At 36.9% G+C, this 21,844-nt stretch overlaps 2 protein-coding genes and 1 long non-coding RNA gene across 10 annotated transcripts in view; 2 read left to right on the forward strand and 1 right to left on the reverse strand.

Annotated features, from left to right (window-relative positions):
* Positions 1–2,049, forward strand: part of LOC139136807 (uncharacterized) — a 234,283-nt gene extending 232,234 nt beyond the window's left edge. Inside the window, exon 4 of the long non-coding RNA XR_011553248.1 lies at positions 1,943–2,049. This is a non-coding gene — a long non-coding RNA (uncharacterized lncRNA). The remainder of the gene's footprint in view (positions 1–1,942) is intronic.
* On the reverse strand, positions 907–12,438 carry LOC139136805 (general transcription factor IIH subunit 2-like). The gene is made up of 15 exons (XM_070704646.1): positions 12,049–12,438; positions 11,387–11,501; positions 11,011–11,097; positions 10,388–10,438; positions 9,342–9,502; positions 8,978–9,068; positions 7,930–8,017; positions 7,209–7,285; positions 5,606–5,636; positions 5,222–5,285; positions 4,540–4,597; positions 3,705–3,750; positions 3,334–3,442; positions 2,729–2,768; positions 907–2,170 (listed from the first exon to the last, which is right to left on the reverse strand). The coding sequence occupies exons 1-15, from the start codon at positions 12,111–12,113 to the stop codon at positions 2,039–2,041; spliced, it is 1,215 nt and encodes a 404-aa protein (XP_070560747.1). The 5' UTR covers positions 12,114–12,438; the 3' UTR covers positions 907–2,038.
* A 187-nt stretch (positions 12,439–12,625) lies between these two features.
* Positions 12,626–21,844, forward strand: part of LOC139136801 (dynamin-like GTPase OPA1, mitochondrial) — a 145,561-nt gene continuing 136,342 nt past the window's right edge. For 2 of the 8 annotated variants that reach the window (XM_070704640.1, XM_070704641.1), the window contains exons 1-8: positions 12,635–12,764; positions 14,311–14,632; positions 15,447–15,579; positions 16,879–16,947; positions 19,663–19,730; positions 20,440–20,493; positions 20,655–20,759; positions 21,692–21,778. In XM_070704640.1, coding sequence (XP_070560741.1) covers positions 12,736–12,764; positions 14,311–14,632; positions 15,447–15,579; positions 16,879–16,947; positions 19,663–19,730; positions 20,440–20,493; positions 20,655–20,759; positions 21,692–21,778 — 867 coding nt within the window. In that variant the 5' untranslated portion in view covers positions 12,635–12,735. Of the gene's footprint in view, positions 12,765–14,310; positions 14,633–15,446; positions 15,676–16,878; positions 16,948–19,662; positions 19,731–20,439; positions 20,494–20,654; positions 20,760–21,691; positions 21,779–21,844 lie in introns of all 8 variants that reach the window. The other 6 variants (XM_070704636.1, XM_070704637.1, XM_070704639.1 and 3 more) reach the window with 6 other exon arrangements.

Raw genomic sequence — 21,844 nt, forward strand, 5'->3', positions numbered from 1 at the left:
AACTACAACGCGTGATGTACATACAGTACAATGAATGGATGGGTAAATTTAGTGACAAAGTGCCGGACGTTGGACCTGACATCCTCTCAAGTTAAAGTAAAGGAAACTCGTGCGTGTTGTACGCACAGCACTCACTATGGCAACAATTACCTGAAATGTGCATTGTGTCTGTACTCTCTCTCTCTCTCTCCTCTAACTTGAAATAAATTATTAATTAGATTGCCTTGTCGTTCCCCCTGTCGTAGATTACCACGTATGTACACCTGTTGATTCGAATATGATATTGTGTCCACTGCTGTTCTGTCGCCCTCTGTTTCTGTAGGTCCGCAAGTTTTAAGAGGAACCCTATCCTTTGAAATGCCCGTGACTAAATTGAGGGCGCATCTAAACAGTTGTCAAAATCAATTGTTAATAGTTTGAGTGTGGCGGTAATCTTTTTGCCGTTACATATTTGTATCAACTGTCCATAGCCACGAGACCTGTCCACAAAGACACCATATCAAAGGATACCCCAATATCTTCAAGGTATATGTGCAGGGGAGATAATTTGGCCAACCATCACAACCAAAATGTCAAAATGAGCAAAAACAATATTTTTATAATTGATTGATCATAACAATGTCAACAAATTGCAAAATTGTGACAAAAGTTTCAATTTACAGAGAACTGCAATGTGTACTGAAACTAAGGCAATTCCATTTCATATCTGGTTTCGTTATCGCTGTATGTTTGCCCCCATTCATTTTAAATTTGTTCTAACCATTACTTCTCAATGTTATCAAAACACTGATTGGTTCTGCCGTACTCTTCTATGCCATTGAGAGACCCATTTTCACAGCAGTACCTTTACAACCGAAGGCGTTGTGTGTTTTTGTACAAAAGAAAGATTCATATATGTCATTGAAATACTGATATAATAAAAATCTTTATTTTCAAAAAGAAAAACAAAAGTGATAACATATAAGGTCAAAGGAAAAACAAAGACATATTTCTGTTGCTGTTTGTATCAACTCATGGTCATGGTGGATTAACTTGATACAATGACAGGAATCTCTGTAACATTTCCTGGATTACTGGCCAAAAAAAAAACAAATCAGTATGCTGAAGTTCACTGCTGTCCTTTGAGCTCAAGGTACAGGATGTCTAGCGTTCATTTTGAATGTAGCAAGGCGGGAACACACAGAGCACACTCAAACAACAGATTTTTCAATCAATGTTACTTTGAGCGATGATCAAAGTTTGGTCAAAAGTGAGATGGGGCTGGTGTACTGTAATCTTGAACAAATTTCATGTAATGCAGTAATTGCCAAATAATGGTCAACTCCCTGGAGTACATTGAACATGTATTACCTGCTTTGTCTTGTCAACTTGTACACATTTGGGCAACACAGCTGAACATTGTCTAAACATGACTTCGATGTTTCAACGGCACAGTTGACATTTCAGCGAGTTTAGGTAACCTCCAAGTTGTTGGGACATAGAACATACATGCAAACATCTTATGCTATATTGGCTGACCCTTCAGGTCTATGTATTTATGAAAGCAATGGAAGTCACATGGGCATTGGGTGGCAAACACAGAGATAGACCGCCGAGGGACTGTGGATGAACACAGCACAATTTATGCAGTTTTACAAACCAGTAAGTCTGCTTGTGCTCCTCTGTATGATTTTGCACTCCCACACCTGGCAACTTTATTCTGACCCTAAAATATTTTCCCTTTATCCAGATTAAAAGGAAAAACTCATATTCCTTCAAAGTTGTTCTGTGGACACAATTCAAGTTGGGAATGCAAGGTGAGTCTAAATGACTACTTTTGTAACTGCTGCAAATGCCACGGTGTTATGACTGAGTAATCATCACTGGTAAAATCCAGACAGTCATGTCGATGATGACCACGTAAAACCATTGAATGCTATCTTCTTCTTCTTCTTCAAAACAGAGACGACACAAGCAGTTTTAACAGAAGGCACTGACAGCCATACATTCAGCATCATATTCTGCCTCTGACATGTTTGGAGCTGTGAACGTGTGGAGATCACTGATGAAAAGTTGTGAATGTTCGCTTTGGTCGGCAGCTTGTACAGCCAGGGCAAGTGTGCAGGGATTCATGGATGAAGAGTTCACATTCTATGCAGAATAGCTTCTCACACCTTGGACATCTGTACACCTGTGAAATAGATATTGACTCAAGGAATTTGAAATGTTTGATAAATAAAATTGTATTACCTCCCTTGACATTTGTGACATATACACACAACCATTCCGGGCTAATGTGCAGCACTGAATAAGATCTTACCCAATTGGGTAACTGAATCTTACCAATATAATGAAAACAATACAAATAGACTCCCTAAGTGGCTGTGAATAGTGAAAATGGACCAATCAGAGAAAGAGCTTATTGAAGCTGCACATCAGCAGACAATTCCTGCTGACGAAAATCAGTAATGTGTCCATACTTACTGTTCCAAATTGTTGATGTATAAACTACTTTGATATTTTCAAATGAGAATCTTAATTTATCAAATGTAATGAATAAATTATGTTATAAATTGTTGTTATCTTTTAACCTTCTGAACTTGAATGTTCTTAAAATTCACACTCTTAAAAAACTTCCATATATAAATTTATACACTTTGAAATAATGCGGAAGTATACTGTAATATATATCAATATCCATGGAGAAATAATCAAATACTCCACATGGGAAGTCTTTATGTGTACTCACTGTTTGGTCTCTGAATTCTGCTTGACATGCTAGACAAAATCTGTCATTAAAAGAAAACGACAGTATTTCAGTAACATACTGATATTCTGTTCTCCTCCCAATGATTCAACATGCACACAGTCAACCTAATGATGACAGTGATATGTCAGCTGTCCCAATATCCTCTATGGTTCCAAGTGGAACCATTGTGAAATGACTAGGAAGTACTGTAACAGGTTACAGCCTGACAGCCCCTTAAATTAACCATTGATGTCAACAAAACATTGATGATGAAATATCACATGATAAATTTTAAATAATGGAATAGTTTTACTGTTTTGAAACGATATAATATGTCACATTTTTTGCATATTCTGTTTTACTTGCGACTAGGGTACTGCTGTTTAAGTAAGAAAACACCAGGAAATTTTTTTTAAATTATGCTAAACATGGCTAAGAATTTATGGTGTCATATCAAGAGAATTTTCTTCAAACCATGATAACAAACCTACTGTCTCAAAACTTGAAGAACAACTCATTAATATGTTGAATCACACATCTGCATATACAAACCACTAAACAAACAAATAAACACTATTCTGTGTTTTTGTTTACAAGTTGTTTACCTGTCATCTGTGTCCTGAAGGTCAACAACTTGTATTTCTTGGAATAGATCCAGTGGAAACAGGTGATGGAAAGATCTTGCTAGGTGAGGGGCTGAAACCAACGTTAAACCTGACAGGAAAATGGACATACCAATTAGAATATATAGATCATGTGATGAAACTATTCGATACCACAATGGTCAAAAAGAATTGTTAACAAATTGAATACTCATTATGAGCTTCACTAGTTTAGGGAGAAGAAGAAGGCTGTGTTTTCAATGGCAGACTTTACACCTGTGAGTGTGAAAGATACATTTTGCTCAACAATGGTTGATATTTTCCCCTGAGAATAAAGTGAAAAGTGTACAGATGTGATTTGCAATAAAACTTACCACATGCTTTGCACTCGATGGGCAGTTCACAGTACTTGCTCCGACACTGAAAATCAAACAGAATTTTCACAATACAAGTGTATTCATTTAGTGAATGATTCCTCAGACTTTGAACAGAGTCTCTGTATATGTATTTATGGTTCAGTCACATTCAAACGTCTCAATATTGTTAAAAGCTGCTGTATGAACCTATCTTTTGAATAATTGGCACATGGTGCAAAAAACAATTGATTACGAGAACTGCAACCATTGCTTGTCATTGCAAATTTACGAGAGTTTGTGGCAAGCCATCATCATTCACCATTCAGAGAGGAAATAAGTCAGGATCAACTCTGCAAAACCGAACAGATTAAGACGTATGAAATAAGTAATGTCCTGATTCATCTCATAGCCTTGACCATATCACTCCATCCTGATAATGTTCACTGTAAAACATCAGCAGTGATATTTTAGACTGAATATCAAGATATATGAATTCGTAGATGTAGTAAAAAATCTGGTGCCACAATGCTGGATATAATCGGATACATTACTAGTAACAATCTGGGAGGGGATGATGACACAAATTTCACTGGTATTGGCAACGGAATAATATTATTATACCTAATATCTTTTCTGGTGTCATATCAGAATTTGTGTCACTTGTGCTGCGTAAGACACTTGACTTCAACCAATGCATGATGCAGTAGAACGGATACTGAGGTTGATATAACACAGTAACAGAGGATCTTGGCTGATCTTGAGTTATATTCTCTAATCATTGTAAGAATGTACAAAGGAACGGGACTGAGAGTATTGCCAGAACATGGTTACATGCCGAGAAATTCAAACTAACCTGTGGACAGAAGTATCCTGATGTACTGAAACCCTGAGAACCTTTGGAATCCATATGACTACAACATAAAACACACAAAGCATCTATTATCATATTGAATCTTATGACACCTTGTGTTTTCCTCTGTAATGTAGAAGGAAGTAGGTTGAGAATATAAAAAAATTGTAATCTTGTATAATATTTACTATCAAAGGTGTTGGAAAGAGTGGGAGAAAGAGATGGGGAGACATGATTGTTACAGAGCTGGACAATACACTGAGCTTTGAGACTAAAGTCTTATTGACTGTTCAATTTAAATTGAAAGATTTGTTGCAAGGCATTATTTTGCTGTTAAACCAAGTTGGGCAAGAGTATTCTGTCACTCATATTTACATTACCTTACATTGGAATGTGCAAAATCAGTGATCTGAGGCACATTGAATAATTTGTCTGCAAAGCGACAAGAGAATTTGCAATTTCTCGGGTTAAAAAAAGAAACCAGTGGGTATATCTGAGATTGCTCTATAGAAATCATTTTAAGACTACCAAACTTGAGGACATCCATCACTGTGCTAGCTTGTGATAAACCAGTCATCCTGGGTACACATCACTTACATGAACATGCACGTGTTGTAAAAATGTCTGCTGTTTTTTTTCAAAAGTTGGGATAAATAATTATGACAAATTCTTACCACATACTTACCACATACACATGGATGGCTGTTCAATTTTATTTTTCTCAGTGTGAATTTGATGCTGAGGAAAACCTGGAATATTGAAGACAAAAGCTGAGTCAGCTGATGTGGAAATGCACATACTTAGTAGCTATCTTAAAGGCAGGGGGAGCCTATAAACACCCCCTATCTCAATTTACAAATGAAACAAATTTATGTAAATCATTGAATAGATTCCTATCACAAGTCCATCAGTGATATGGCTGACTCTACCTCAAAATGTCTTCAGAATATATTAAGTCATAAAGTATCTGAAGGAGCATTGTTTTTAAATCTGTATTAACTGAAAAATCGATAGATGGACCTGTGTGTTTCTAAGATTTTCTTATTGCCAAAGTGGACACACTACTTACCCATTCTGATCAGTGAAGATTCAGTATTTGTCTGGGTAAGAAATTGGACAAAGAAACACACATACATGTTAATACCTGCATTCATTTCTATATGATGTCATATCCCAAATATCAGTCCTTTTTTCTTGTTGAAATAAACTTTGTGTGACTACAAGGTAAATTCCTTAATACCTCAGGAGAGGTATTAACCCCTTGACTACCTATGGCGCCGGATATATCCGGCGCCATATTGAATTACCATATACCTTGAGTGCCGGAAATATCCGGCACAGTTAAATAGGTGTATTTGCTTCGTTTTTGTCGCTAAAAATCCCGTAATTTCGGCGTCGGCACGCAGCGTGACTAAGATTGATCTATTCCGATCTGGCCTGAATGTTATTGCGCCCCCGTACGTCCGAGTTTGGCCAAAATCCGGAAGCAAATGTCGTGACCCATGACCTCGACCCTGAAAGGTCAGGATGATCACAGAAGCGTCGCGCTGATTGTTTACAGTTTTCAAAGATGTTTATGGTTTGTTTTTTTCAATGAAATGAAATGTTTATTTATTGAAAACAAATGATTGATATGTAAATATGTTCTATTAACAGCAATATTCGTGAATGAAACTAGAGGAAATATAATTTTTTACTATAAGCAAGTGAAATTTTATAGCAGCCATATTATCAATATGACTGGTCACATGACTGGTCATGTGTTCGGTCATGTGATATGTTGTTCCCTAAAATGTATTTTTAAATATTGTGAATTATTTTTTGATAAATCATAACCATTTTAGATGCATGTTTCTGCAAGGAAGACATAAAGCAGGTGTTTACAAATATAAAATGTGTTGATTTTCAAATACAGAATCATGTCAGATGCTGATTGCTGATATTTGTGGTTCATTTACTCCGCCTTTTGTGAGAAAAATCTTAAATAGGTACATCTATAAATATAGTAAAGGGTAATTATTATTACATATATGTAAAGACAATGCCATGAAAATTGCAACTGTATTCAAATTTGTGTCATTTTATGGATTAAATTCAAAACACGTCCTTATGCTTCAAATATTCATATTCTTTGCCAACTCTGGTCACATGATGTGTCATGTGATCAGTCACGTGACCTGGAAATACAAAACTTATGTATGAAAAAGTGGGAAATTTCATGCTGATTCAGAAAATATATGGTTTATTGGTACTTACTTAATTTGTACTCTAAGCAGTGTTCATGCAATGACCACACCCCAGATTTTATCAATATTTACATAAGGGGCCTGGTATATAGGAATACATTGGCCTTGGTAGTCAAGGGGTTAAGGAAGCAATATACGGTACATAAGAACACATAAACAAATGTTGAATTGGGACATGGTGGACAATATCAGCTAGCTCAAATCTGGGATAATATTTTAAGATCATGCATGGGCAGTGATGCTAATCAGCACCATTGATACAGACGGTTGGATAGTTGTCGAAAGCTCTGGATAGAGAAATAATTCTTTGGTGCAGTACAAAGTATTTATCTACAAGAATACATTGGAGCCTCTGTATCAGTACTAAACATTTGACAAATTGTACAAGATTACTCTCACATACTTTAAAGAGATGGTGATACTTACTGTAGCTGGAGGCGGTGTGACATGCTCAAGGAGCAGTTCTTTAAAGTGATGTTCATCTAAGATAACACCATAAGTACCTGTGATATGTACAGAATGATTGCCACTTTGTCACATCATTTGGAAAAATAGCAGTTTATCATTGCTGAACACTTACAGGTACCTTTCCAGCTTCCAGAAAGGGTTGCTGTGATACTTAAAGGATAACTTTAGGGTAATTTAGATTTATGATCAAAGGACCTGTGGCTGATTACGATATGTGAACATGGACGCTAACGCTTGGGTCTCCACTTCCTTGATTTGCTAACTGAATAGGGCTCATGTCAAAATATATCTTAAACCCTCCCCTCAGCATCAGTGGATCTAAAGCCATATCACTTTTGTTGTATACTCTGTTCAAAAACAAACAAACACAAAGCTTAGACTGGTTTCCTTCAATTGGAAAAAGTATGTTTATATCTTGTGTTCATCTACTCCTATGGTACAGCTTTCGGCAGTTTGGGACAATATTATGGGATTTTTGTGACATTGTCTTTCATGTTACTGCAGTCTTTTTATTGTCTGTAGTACTTGAAAAGAAATGCACAACAGTAATTGCCCATTTTTGTAGAGAAATGCAATTTACTGTCAGAATATAGTTATGATTGTGATATTTGATTGAGAAGTAATGCTGACATTTCTGTAAGAGATAGGTACAGTATCAGATGCACAGTTGCATATTCACCTTTAGTCTCATCGCACAACTTTCTACAAACCCTGACATCAGCAGACAGACCAATGACTGAACATCTTACATTTAAGTCTTTCATGGCCTGAAAGGAAATAAGAACAATATGTTTGAATTAAAGCCCCAATAGCTGTGAATCATATGAATTTTTTTCATGATTTTATTTTCAAACCAACGTTGGTTCGTGCAAATGTGCTGACTAAAGGACATGTATACACGTATCACTGCTGCTTGATTTGGACCATGACTGCATATTTTAACAAGTTAAATATTATAAACGTGTGCCACACCCGTAAAATGGTGTCCCCATAGAAAAGTACAGAAAATGCAGTATTTCGTGCACATACACATTGTAATCATCCAAGAAACAAGCATGATGCCATTTACTTGAATGCACCCACACGATGGCCGACAGTATGTTGTCGTAATCTTTGTTTTCTCTGTCTTGATTGGTTTTTGAAAATGGCGGGAAATCTAAAATGATGTTAAAACGTTTGAATTTACATGCCACTTTCGACACTTATGACAGTGTTATTCACTTTTTCAGTCTTTAATGGGTCTTATTCAAAGAAAACTCTTGGAAAACTGAGGATATTTTGAGATCGGTTTATTACACATTCGCAGCTATTGGGGCTTTAAAAGTGATCATGTTTCGAGTAAAATGGAATACAAAGTACTCTTACTGCAAGAGTCTCCTTGAATGTGCTTGCCTGATCTGACAGGAGACCAGTTTGGGTTGTTTTATAATATTTGATGTGTAATGTTTAACAGATTTCCAAGGCGCTTTATCAACAATTATAAAATATTTAATATTTAAAACAAGTAAACAACAAAAAATATACAATGACTAAGAATACAATAGGAATTTTTCAAACAAGACAAAGTAATAATCTCACAAAATGTCCTGTAATATAAAAGTTAATTTTTTTGCAGTTTTTATGATTATGATTAAAGATACATGAGTACAACTGAGCATATCAAATTGAGAGATGAGTGACATTTGTATGTACAGTACTTATTGTTAATTCCATAGCACAAATCATACCTTGATAGTTTCATGAATGTTTCCTGGATCACATGTTGTAAGGCTGCCAAGGATTATTAAAATTTCACGACTTGCATGACCTGGCATATGTCTGCAATAAAAACAGAAAACTTACATACAGGTTAGAAAGGTAGATGACAGAAATACTAGTACTGGGTACCCATAAAATACACTGCCAGTAAAACCTGTCTCAGAGCTCCAGCAGTAACTTTGATGTACTTTATTTTCCAGTATTTTTATCTATTTGTAAAAGGCAATTTTCTTGTTCTACTCTCAATATCACATTGAAATGCTCTGGAAATGAATGCCAAGTCCACTGACTTGGCAAGATTGGGGTCAACATTGAGAGTGATGACACACTGACCTTAGTGTGGTTGCTGCTAGCTCTAGTGAGTTTTGAATTGAAGGTTCCTTGGAACAAGGCTGGTCCACACATTTCTGTAATGCGGCAATGTGTCTCTTTGGGTTGCCTCCAAGTTCTGTCAGCTTTTCAGCCCGTTTGTTACAGGTCGTCAGTACACCAATCTGTGGAGTAAGAGACTTCTGTGAAATGCTACTGTTCATCAAATTTGCTATGTTCTCCTGTGGTCGTCACATTTGAGCAAAACAAGGAAATACAGGAATTTTTTCTTGTTACCCATTTTTGAAATATTGTCGAAGGATTAAAAGGAAAGGCTCTGGAAATTTACTCTCTTAGGGAGTTATGCAATGTGGCTGCAACTGGACAACTTCATATCTGCACAAAAAGGACACTAATGCGAATGTTACCATCTTGTGGAATGCTCCATTGGGCCAACATGCAACGGTACTTGTTTCGAGACAGTAGAAAGAAACTTCAGTGACATATCTAAGTCCATCAAATGTTGATATGCATTTACTTTCTTGCGTCCAACACCTTTTTTGTTACAATACTTGAGGAGATTACAAGAAGACAGGAAGAACTTCTTGAAAAACAAACATTACCTTTTTCATTTAATTAAGGTAGAATATGCCTCAAGGACTGATAGTCGGACTTTCAAACTTTACAGTATTCTTTTGACCTACAACTGGCATGGGCTCATTGTGAAGCTTATGGTGTAAAGAAAATTTTTACCAGCTGAGTTTTGTGCAAATCAGGAATTTTATTTCCCCCACAGAGATAACACAGGGTTGGTGATATTGAAATTCAAATATCGATAAATATCGGGTAATTTGTTTCTCTACTACTAAAATTTGCATAGTGACCCTAATTCTTGAATTTGAAAAGAGAATGGTTGAAAGTTTGCATGAGGAGAGTTTGAGCAAAAGATTAATTCTTTCAAAGTGCAAACAACCCAAAACTGGAATTATACCAAGTTTTGTTGATGTATTCACTCTAGATCTTTGGGTGAGGACAATGACAAACGTTTTCTGACATTTCGGAAGCTTTACCTGACTGATTGGATTTTGGTCAAAGTATTCCTCAATAAAATGTTCCAACAGCTGTAAAGAAGAAGGAAAAACATGTAGGAGTGTGTGTAATCGATCCATACATCAAACCATAAAAAATACTAGTATTATGGTTTATAACACTGATAAATCTGTTCATGAAAGCTTCACTTTAATGCGTTTTCTAGTTATTTTGTTCAGTTCATAAAATCACAGACCTTAGTGTGTATAATACCAATTTTATCTTGTTCTGCTCCAAAAATCATGTTCCACTTGTTAATACAGCCTATTTTTGAGTATTGTCTGACATGCAGCAGCATTCTCGTTGACAACAAATTTTTGTCTAGTTTGATGTACTTCTTTGATAGAGCAAAAATGACAGAACTAGCAATTTACAGCCATTATTCATTTAAAGTATAACAAAAACGCTAGAATTCATAATCTCTACCATACTGGTCATAACAATCTGAAAGGTGATTAAGTTACATGTACCAGCACATGGTATCATTTGTGACACTGACAACTCAATACAGTGGAATTGTTTCCACACATTCCAGTTTGAAAAAGCAACAACAAGGAAAACTTCTGAACAAAGTGAAACAATAAACAAATGATAGAGTTCATACCTTTACTGATGATGCCAGTCTGTTTGGTTTTAAATCTTGATCTTCCATGGATTTGGACATATCCAATACAACAAACAAATGCCGCATCTGATGGGAAAGGAGAAACATTGTATGACGTGAAATTTTTGCAGCATATTGTTTAAAAACAAACTGAGGTAATAAAACATAAATGTCGGTGAAAATTCTGTCAACATCTAACAACATCTGGGATGTACAACCTTTGTGAAAGGAGCAAGACTTTGATTGCTATCACAAACCTGGTTTTTTCTGAGATTTTGCATTTGTGGTACGTTTCTATCAATACAAACTACCAAAACAATCACTGGTAATATTTCATATATTGCTGCAGAAGATCAGTTACCATGGCAGAACTCACCATTCCAAGTCTGACATTGGCAGGTCTGTCAAGCAAGCGCCTTCTCTTGGCTCGATGGATGATGTCATCCACCACTGTCTGCAAGGACCCTGATTCATCTTCTTTGATGGCCTCCCTGGTCAGAGAGAATGGAAATAATCTTGGCTAGCTATCAAAGTCAGATCCAAAATTCTTCATGCCAGCATGTGTAGCACTGATTAGGAAATGGCATGATGGCACAATAGGCTGCTGTCACATCATCTGAGGAACCCTCCTTTCAAGCTTTCGAGAGCTGAGTGAGATGATTGCAAAATTGTATGTTTACTGGTAGCCCTATCTGACCTGTATGCTGGGAGTGTATTGATGTTGGCTAGACTGCCTTTCTGCCCCATAGAGCTGTAGATAGGCAGAGTTGACAACAGCTCAATACTCCTGACACGTAAACTTACAGCAGTTTTACTGGTAGTCTCGCATACCAGGCCTCGAACCTGTTTATATATATATATATATATATATATATATATATATATATATATATATATATATATATATATATATATATATATATATATATATATATATATATGTATATATGTAAGTTTATGTATGTCATACAAAACTATGCACTGTACTTTGTTGTACATTTTGACAAACACTTACTCATGCAATGAGATGTTACTTACCAAGTTCGTTCATAGTCTCCCTCCCAGATGTAAGTCTTCTCAGTCTCTTCCTCTGCTGCCGCCATTTTCGTAAGAATTAGTTCAGTGGTCGATTTCTAGTGCACTACATTCACAAGGGTCATGTGAGGACACACTTCGGAACTTCTCGCACGTGTCGGTGTTGTGAAGTCACGATGAAACGGAGCGAAAACTTACAGCGCAAAGAGGGAAGACAGAGAGCAACACGGTGAATATTGGGGAAAAATCATCCGGTACAATACTCTTGGTAGGAAATATTGACTTTACGTGGGAGAATAAGTTAAGACAACACTAAAAGCTCGTTTTACGGTTTGCAATTCAGTGGCTCACGACTTGTGTGCGCGGCCATTTTACACTGCTCAAAAATTGCGGGATATTAATAGCCGCACTTTCGACATGATTTTTTTTTTCTAATTTCGATTAATGACATAAAAGTTGCCCAGTTTTCAGAAATATCAATATCATTTTAGAGTTTTCAATTAATTTTCGTCATTGTTTTCTTTTCTTCTGCATATACAATATGATTCAGTTTTTTTCGAACATACAGATTACAAAGCTCAAGTTCTTCCGTTGACCTGACCTGCCCTGCCCTGCAATCGTTCACCGCTTGTGGATTTGGTGCGAAATGTATTATTAGTCCTACTCTCGTGAACGAAGTTGGAATCACAAATGATACGAGTAGCTTCGGGCGCGTTTGGGTAAGTGAGAAGTTTGACATATTTTATGAATCCGTGAAAATTTTGAGGTTGTCGTGCGGACGTGCAAAATTTCATGTTAACGAACTGCCGAATGCGCTAATACTCTGGAACATTCGCAGATCTGCTGTGTAGGCTTGTCCGAAATGGACGATAATATTGCCTGTAATCGTGTGACGCGATTCGGGGTACATTTTGCGTCAGATCAGTGTCGAATGACTCAACTTGTTATGATCTCATTATTCATCGTATTATCGATATGCGACCGTGAGCCTATGGCCCACCTTGGGACTGATGGACGTGTGGTGTCGACTCAATACTTTCAGTACTTTATATGTCAAATAGTCAATGCTATCCAAATGAGTACTTTAGAACTGTCAGGGACGAGGTTCACCGATTGAGAGAAATCCACTGATCAATAAGCGTCTAAGGGTCGAGTTTAAGTTTGTCGAAGTATTATCGCGCGCAATTTTTCAGTACCGAGAAATACTATGATCATATGCCTCCGTGACTAGACTAGTAGAAGTGGAGATTTAGAAATGTTTACGTGTATTTCGATACAGCTGTCCTGATTTCGGGTTTTCTCATATTGGAAAAATTCCGCCGATCAGGAGAATTTGTCCTAGATATGTAACGGTTAAAAATGTTAATAAGTGATTGACTCTGAGACATTGACTTCAAAGCACACAGATTAACTCACTCTCCAATTCGATAATAATAAATATGCTGGTACACGTTTCTGAATGCCTGAGTGTCTATTAAATTGCACAAAACTTTTCTATCAAAAGCAGTCTCCCTATCTGGAGAAATTCTCCTGTTGGGGGGGGGGGGGGGGGGGGGGGGGACAGAGGTGTCAATTTTTCTCCAGATTGCAAAGAATTCCCCTTTTGGACTAGTGTGCCTTGCTGTGTATTGCTATTGCCATGCACTAAGCTTGAAAAGCACATTTTGCTCTAACTTGAACAAGAACTCATATTTCACACAAATAGTTCATCTTAAAACAATTTCTTACCACTGCAAAGGAGTATTTCAGGTTGTATCATATCAATTATGGATAAGAGCCCTCTCATAGAATTTCATGGATGAAAATCTGTCCATGCAGTGAACTTTTGTAAATTTAATGATAATGATATTGTCCAAGTATTAAATTAGTAAAATTACGGACATTTTTCAATACCCAGAGGAAACCAAATGGCAGAACCCAGACTCTGAATTCTTGAAAGTTCACTACAGTTGCAAACAAGGCATTTGCCCCATTTATAGACTGAGAGTAATGTAATTGTATTTTTTCTACTCAAGCCCAATTCGTGTGAGAGATATCCATTGTGACATGTACCCAATTATGCTCTCCTGAGTTCAGTGCAACGCAAAAATTGAAGCTTCACAGAAAGTCATGAATCAAGGGACCGCTCTGATGCCATATTCTTTCTTTTTCACCTGTTATATCAGTTGTCAGAATTTGAACATGACCAAAGGTATGGTGATTTTACAGATCTGTAAAGCTGTCTGACTTTTCACACCTGTATTGATCTCTTTCATCTCCTCATAGCCCATATTGTGGCAAGTGCTTGAAAGCCGCTGCAGTACGTCTGACCACTGAACATGCAAACAAAGCTGTCGTCCCATTCAAACAGGCAGTCTCAAGACCAAACCAGCAGTGCATTCTGGGAAATGGTCAGTACACTCTGTCACACACTTACTCAACCCTGGCCAGACGGGCAACCGTACACTACAGATCAAATCTCCCAGTCGTCTACAAAGCTTCCAGATCTGTCAGCACTCTCCGAAGACTGACCAGCTTTATGAAAATCTTCAGACTGAGATATATAATATTGACAGGTGGCGTTGTTGGAGGAGCAAGCTTGAAGGCGGTAAGTGTACACTCTTGAAAGAATAGATCACCACATAAGGGGGCTGTATCTTTTTTACTGCTATGTTGCAACTACTGTACATCGATCACAGGGTACTCGTCCGAGTGCACTAATGTTTTTGAAATTTACTAAAGTGTGAACTTGAGCAGATGCATTTTGTTATAGTAATGTCCATTAGATATGTAGCCATGTCGACAGTCAACATGACTTGCTATATAATCTGAATCTATGCTTTAGTAAATAACTCTAATTCTGAAGGTGGGCAGATGTGTTTTTGATGTTAAATTTTATTATCAAAGTTCATTATTTTTCTGGAAAGAGCACATAATTTGCATAACTCGCAGACACTTTTCTTTAGCTAACTCACACCTGGAGTAGTTTCTGTAGCAAGGTTAACTTTCTGTATCCTTTGTTTAAAAACAAACCAGTTTAGTGAAATGTGAAGATACGTTTCTGTTCATTATCACCATGCACTACTTTAGAGCATGAATACTGTCGAAAGGTTTAAGAGTTAGACTTTCAGTGGGTGAAAGGTTCTTGAGGTAAAACCAAACATTCTTGAAAAATGTCACCTCACTTTCAAAGGGCTCCAGCTGCAGTTTGATCATATCTTACGTATCGTAGTACATGCATCTCCTGCTATAGAGGTTTCAAATTTATAAAAGTCTATCGGAATGTAGTGTAGCTGTAATAAGATATTTCATAGATCAGCATCTTAAGGAAGAATTCTGATGAGTAGCAATTCCAGATGGGACTTTGTCAGGGCAGATTTCATGCTTCCATGGTCTCTCCATAACATTTTATATATTCCCAGACATATGATTCCTGGAAGGACAAAGTTCCAGACCTATCCTGGATGAAAGACCTCATCCCAGACGGAGACAATTTCAAGAACTTCATGGCTGAGATGAAGAAACTCTCAAGTCACTTCCGTCTACCAGAGAAAGGTTGGCTGAAGAAAGGTTTACACAAAGTTGAGACTTTCAAAGAGTGGGTGCCCGAGGGTGGTCTGGTCTCTGGTTGGAATACGGTGGCCCCCGAAGGTATCTAGCAAAAAATTGTGCTGGCCGTGGAAAATTAACAGAGTAGATGATAGCGACAACACCCACTCTTGGTTTGCGTGTGTTTTTTTTTTGCAAATTTGTTTGTGCACATTTTTGTTGTGCTAACTTACAAGTTTGCATGGGTGAAACAGTGTGTTTGACCAACTGTGTCAGGTGCACTAGGGTAGGAGGGATAATTTAAGGAGTCTGTGATTTTTCTGCACCAACCTTGGACAAACAAATCCACCACTCTTAAGTAGAAGGATAATAGATTTCTCTCACAGCTCCTGGTTTGCTACATGGCTACTGATCTCTGCTAAATATTCATGTTCCCTCAACAGCCCAGCTAGGTGAGGTTCACAGGCTAACAACTCCTAACTGGGCTGGACTATGCTTAAAGCTGAAATTGTCGCAGATAAAAGAGGGCTGCCTTTTGTAGCTAAGAAGTTGCTGTGATAAAGTCTAGGATAACGGCTGATTTGGGAAGCTTTACGTCAAACAGCTTTCAGCATGTTCTTATTCTAGAAACTACTGCTTACTATTAAAGAGTTGTTTCTGAGCAAAAGTGCATCAACTGGCTGTTTAGGATGTTATCAACATATGCATGATCACAGGCTGTTGTTTGATTTTGGTTGTTTTGGTAGAGTAAATCTGCTGAGATATATATTTCAAACTTCAACTTGGGTAGAGCAGTTTCTCCCAATATTGATCAAAAGTCAAACTCATATTTAAACTTTTCTTATATACCTTTATAATGTAATGTTGCTGAGTTGTATGCACGTTTGACACTATGATTGTATCTTTCCTCAATGGCTGTCTTATTCACAGTCCCTCCACAAGGACTGTGTCTTATTGAAGCCAAATTTATTTTCCAAATTTATTTCCTATTCAAAGTTTGCTGTGAGGAAGGTTGCTAGGAGTTTGACGTTGTTTCTTGTTGTAAACTAACAATAGAATATTTCTTAAAGTTGAACAGTATGATAACTCCTCCCCTGTGGTGACACTCTTCTGTAACCCACCCACCCTAGTTTTCCTGCATGGGTCACTAGTCTCACTGTTGTTGTAATAATTGGGCTTGAACCATAATATTCTGGTGTTGGGGGGTTTAAAGCATGCACCCAGAGGTTGGGTCAACCCAGAAAAAAAAATTTAATCAAGTTTTGTTTCAGTTGTTTTTTGTTTGTGTATATCATTATCTCATAGGATCCAACCTCGTCACAGACGGATTTTCAGGGATGTCACAGGCAGCGTCTAGATTCTTAAAATCAGGAGGTCTGTACCATCCCAAAAAATATGAGTTGTCCTACAAACAACTCCCCTATTCTTCTCTAGTTTAGTGTTCACAACATAATCATTTTATTAATAACTGTAGGTTGGCTTCTATGAGTTGTCCTACCCTTCTATGCCCTTCTTTCTTTTGTTTTGTTCAGTACCTCAACGGAGACAGGAGATCTCGCCGATTAACAGTTTCAGGTTTAAAGGCCCGTCAGCTGCATCTCTGTATAATTTGTTTAATTAAATATATCGCATTTTACTTAGATATACTTGAAATTGAGCCCATTAAAGGACTTAGCCTTCTACTGTGTTATAAAATTAACAACATTCAGTTTGGATAGAAAATGCCAGTAAAGAAGTCAAATTTCATGCCCTTTTCCGAAACTCATCCTATCAATATCATTAAGAAAACAGAAGACATCATCAAAGTGGAAGTCAATCAGTGGCATATGTTCCAATGGATGACAATATGTTGTTTCTGTGAGAATCCCAAAGTGTAAATGCTCAGTGTCCACTATTTTGACATACTAGCATTGGCGCAGCCATACATTAGGGAATCTTTTTACTATCTATCTCGTTCCAACATGAACATGCTGTTCCAGGCCTTGGTAAATACTTTCAATATGAACATCCTTCAGTAAGTATATGAACAAAGTTTTCAAAATCATGAAAGTAATAGGAAAATGTCACAGCTGATGGGGCGTTAATACTGAAAGATATTTGCCAGATGGATCAGACAAACTTTGAAACAATCTACCGGAAGATTCGATAACATGAAATTGCATTTTCCTAGCTTAAGATAATTTGATCAGAGACCATGAAAGAGAAATTCAATAAATTCCTTATGTGAAACTCATGAACATTTCAGCAGCAGTACTCACAAAAAGGCAAGAGATCTGTTCTCTTGGAGGTATACTGACAAAAGCATGGCAATGTGTCCCCCTATGCCACCCCCTCTTTCAAATCTTCCAATGCCCAATGAAGGACACGCACAACGGTCAGTTGCATACAGGGTGTCATATGACAGTGTGTTTTGAAAAAGGGTTTGCCAAGTAATTCCCAGATCCATTAATATTTTCTGTAGTTTGATTATACCAGTAGAGTAACTAATTCAACACGTAAGCCATAACACTCATAATATTCTCTTCCAAACCCAACATCCACTCCTTTGTTATTGCATTCATTTTGTACACCAATCTTTCCTCAGCTTTTTGTATGTACATATTTATTTTCACTAACATATGTGAAACGGTAAAGCCTGCTGCACACGAGAGATATTGGCTGAGCAGAATTTAATTCAAGGTTGTTTGCTCAGACATTTTATTCTCATGTGCAGGCGATTTTTTGTGAGTTTTTTCCTCTTGAGCTGTTGAGCAAAATATTCAATGTGTTTTATATTTTTTGCCTTCCGAGGCAAATTCCTCACTGTGTGCACTGGAGAAAGTTATTTTCCCTCACGTCTTTTTCACTAAAGTGCATGTGTTGAGATCACATGACAGTGCAAAATGACTTCCTGTAGCCTGGCTCATAGTAATGAAAACACAGATGTTTCTCATTCAATATATGGAATAGGCCGCTGTTCGTATCAGAAAGATAGGCCAATCTATCTTGTCTGCCATGTACTTTGACAGTTTTCACCGTGTATCAAACCACAAGTGACTGTGTTTTCAATGCCATTGGCTAGGATACATATCCTCCACTACGGACAGTACATGTAATTTTGCACTGTCATATAATCTCCACATGCACGCTTTAGCGAAAAACACGTGAGGAAAATCACTTAATCGGCGCAAACGATGAGGAATATGCCTCAGAAGGCAAAAAATATCAAACATATTGAAGATTTTGCTCGATGGCTCGAGGGGAAACAATTTACAAAAAATCACCCGCACACAAGAGTAAAATGGTTGAGCAAACAGCCTTGAATGAAATTTGCACAGCTGATTTCTCTTGTGTGGATCAGTTGTAAGGTTCTAAAAGGGCTCATATTGCATATAAACTCAGAATTTGTAACCTTCACTAGTCTACACACACACATTATAATGCTTATATGGAAATGTATATGTATATTATCTATATTAAATATGTATGTGTGTGTGTATGTATGTATGCATATATATATATATTTATTACACTGAAGTCTCATGCATCATACATATGTACATACATACATACATACATACATACATACATACATACATACATACATACATACATACATACATACATACATACATACATACATACATACATACATACATGCATACATACATACATACATACATACATACATACATACATACATACATACATACATTCATATACATCTGCATGTTTACATAAATTTCACATGACTATTCAAGCATTTATAATATCTGAATACCACAATATCATGACAAAGTTGAAGTTCACTTCTGTTTTTACTATCTTGTTAATGTGGTAAATATCGGGGTTTCAAATTTGACCCGTTTTCATCCACAGCATTCCAGAATATATGCATGTATTTCATCAGTGTGCTCAATATCACATTCGGAACTTAGGTTTGCTGTCACACACATTTGAACTCTCTTTCTCTCTGTCACAGTTTTCAGAAACACTCTAGACTAATCCCATCACCACCCAACACAATGTTCACACCCCTTGCATCCAAAGGAGTTACATGACATACCATTCTTTGTTTTTTCTTCATATATTTTATATGGATTTGTACAGATACTGATGACGCCACAACAACCATGGCAGCTATGGGCAGTAACAAGAGTGGTTTATCAGATGACCAGGTGAGAATGGATTGTCTATGACATGTTCTAATGCTATGGTAGATAAGTAGCACTATTTGACCTAAATGTCTGTTGTTGATACCAAAGTTGGTCATAAATTCTGTTTTTCCTGTTACTGGCATCATGGACACTAGAACACCTCACACCCAGTTAATATCTTTTATGATGACATTGCTGAATTCAGTTTCTCAGCATTGTATAAAATTCATCAAATTATCCAATTATTTTTGGTTTCACACGGTGCCTCACTTCTATTGAAATGCATAGGTGTGATGCCTTTTATGATGCACCACTATTTCAGTGTATAATGTAGATATTTCAAAACTGAATAATCCAAATGTTATGAAACTTTGTGAGGGTGAATTGAAAGAAATGGCATAATTATTAAATCTAAAGAAATGAATACAAGTAAATATCATAAAAGAGGCATTACCGGTAGTATCAGCATATTAGATATTTTTCAATGTTTAAATCATGTACATTATGCACTCTATGCTTAAAAACCATAGTCTTGAGGCCCTATCTTGATCACATGACTACATGTAAATCAGATAGATGCTATGAAATGTTTTCTCATATGAAGAAAATTGCCCAACTGTACACCATTTAGATTTTACCATCACAATAAGTCAATCTTTCATCCTTTACATCACTGTAAAACATGCTACATTGAATTCTATGCAACGATACTATCTTTTCTTATTTCTAGAACAATGGAAAGGAGAGACTAATGAAAGCTAAAGAAGAATTCTTGGAGACCCAGGTCAGTTTTTGTCTCAGTACTCTGATAATAGTCTTAGGAATATCACTTCGTTTTCAAATTCTACACAGACATTAGGTCTGTTGTATGCAAAAAACAAAGCTTTCTCCCCTGTTGTGGTAAAATTGAAAAACAGTGAAAGACTATCGCTTTTTCCTTCTCAGTTGAAGTATCAGAGAGAGATCGAGAGACTGGAGAAAGAAAACAAACAATTGAGGAAGAATTTGTTGTTGAAAGGAGACAGGAGAGCAATGGGTAGGAAAGTCAAGGTGAGTTGGTGATTACAAACAGCTGGGTGATATTGTACATGTACTTCTTAATGACACTAAGTGTGTACCGTGGATTGATGAGTCAAAATTACCAACATATCAATCCAAATTACCAGTAGGCTTTTTAGCTAATTGATTTTGTCCATATTGTTCCTGATCAGTTACTAAACCCAGCTGTCCAGCTGACTAGTTTGCTAGTGCCACACATATTCCGTATTATATCACAGCAGTGTATTGATGGCACAAATACTGCAATCTTATTAGTCAAGATATGAAAATGTCGGCGCTATATTTGCAGTATTATATATTATTGCCTGAATACATGGGTTTAGGTGCCCGAGAGCAGGTGACAATTTGCCCGATGCCAGGAGGGCAAATTGTCACCTGCTGCGAGGGCACATAAACCCATGTATTCAGGAAATAATATTTTTATTACATGCCTCCTCACAGTTAATGCTATATGACATTTAGTTACATGCGGGCATTCTCAAACAATTTTACCATTATCGACCAGCATCAAACAGATTTTAAAGAAAGTCAAAATAGCAGTGCACGGATGGATATTTTACATCTAGCGTTAAGCGTCTACTCTGACGACGAAAACGTCGAAAGGCTTCACTGGACCGGGTAACCATGGAAACCAGTCAGTACATTGTTCACCGGCCCGTTAACATCCCGGATGTTCATATTCAAATCAATGCACTGATTTGCACTCACATTGAGGCATGTAATAAAGCATCTTTGGAAGAGGTATGGGCTTTCAGCTGGAGAAAAATTCTCTTTTTGACGTTTCATGCAAGAATTTTAATTTGGTGTTATGATATAATAGCAATAAATATTGGTTCATTTTGTGTGAAAGGCATATATTTTACATCCTTTATGACCATTTATACCATGACAAATATCTCACTTCTGTCCATTTTTTTTTTCAGAAATCTCTGATTGACATGTATTCTGAAGTGTTAGATGAGTTGTCAGATTTTGACAGCAGTTATGATACACAGGACCATCTACCAAGGGTGAGTGTACAAACATCTGATGATGTGTGTTTCAAGTTCAAATCCATTGTTAATAGAACACTTTAT

This window comes from Ptychodera flava, chromosome 7 (assembly GCF_041260155.1).
Source record: "Ptychodera flava strain L36383 chromosome 7, AS_Pfla_20210202, whole genome shotgun sequence".
Taxonomy (NCBI): Eukaryota; Metazoa; Hemichordata; class Enteropneusta; family Ptychoderidae; genus Ptychodera; species Ptychodera flava.

What these genes read in the sequence shown, in the direction of transcription:
- LOC139136805 (XM_070704646.1), bottom strand. Translation starts at nt 12,113, where the DNA reads ATGGCGGCAGCAGAGGAAGAGACTGAGAAGACTTACATCTGGGAGGGA. An exon ending in ATCTTCACTGATCAGAATGG is followed by an intron (nt 5,286 to 5,605) that starts GTAAGTAGTGTG and finishes TCAATATTCCAG; the next exon opens with GTTTTCCTCAGCATCAAATT. An exon ending in CAGCCATCCATGTGTATGTG is followed by an intron (nt 4,598 to 5,221) that starts GTAAGTATGTGG and finishes TTTATGTTGTAG; the next exon opens with TCATATGGATTCCAAAGGTT.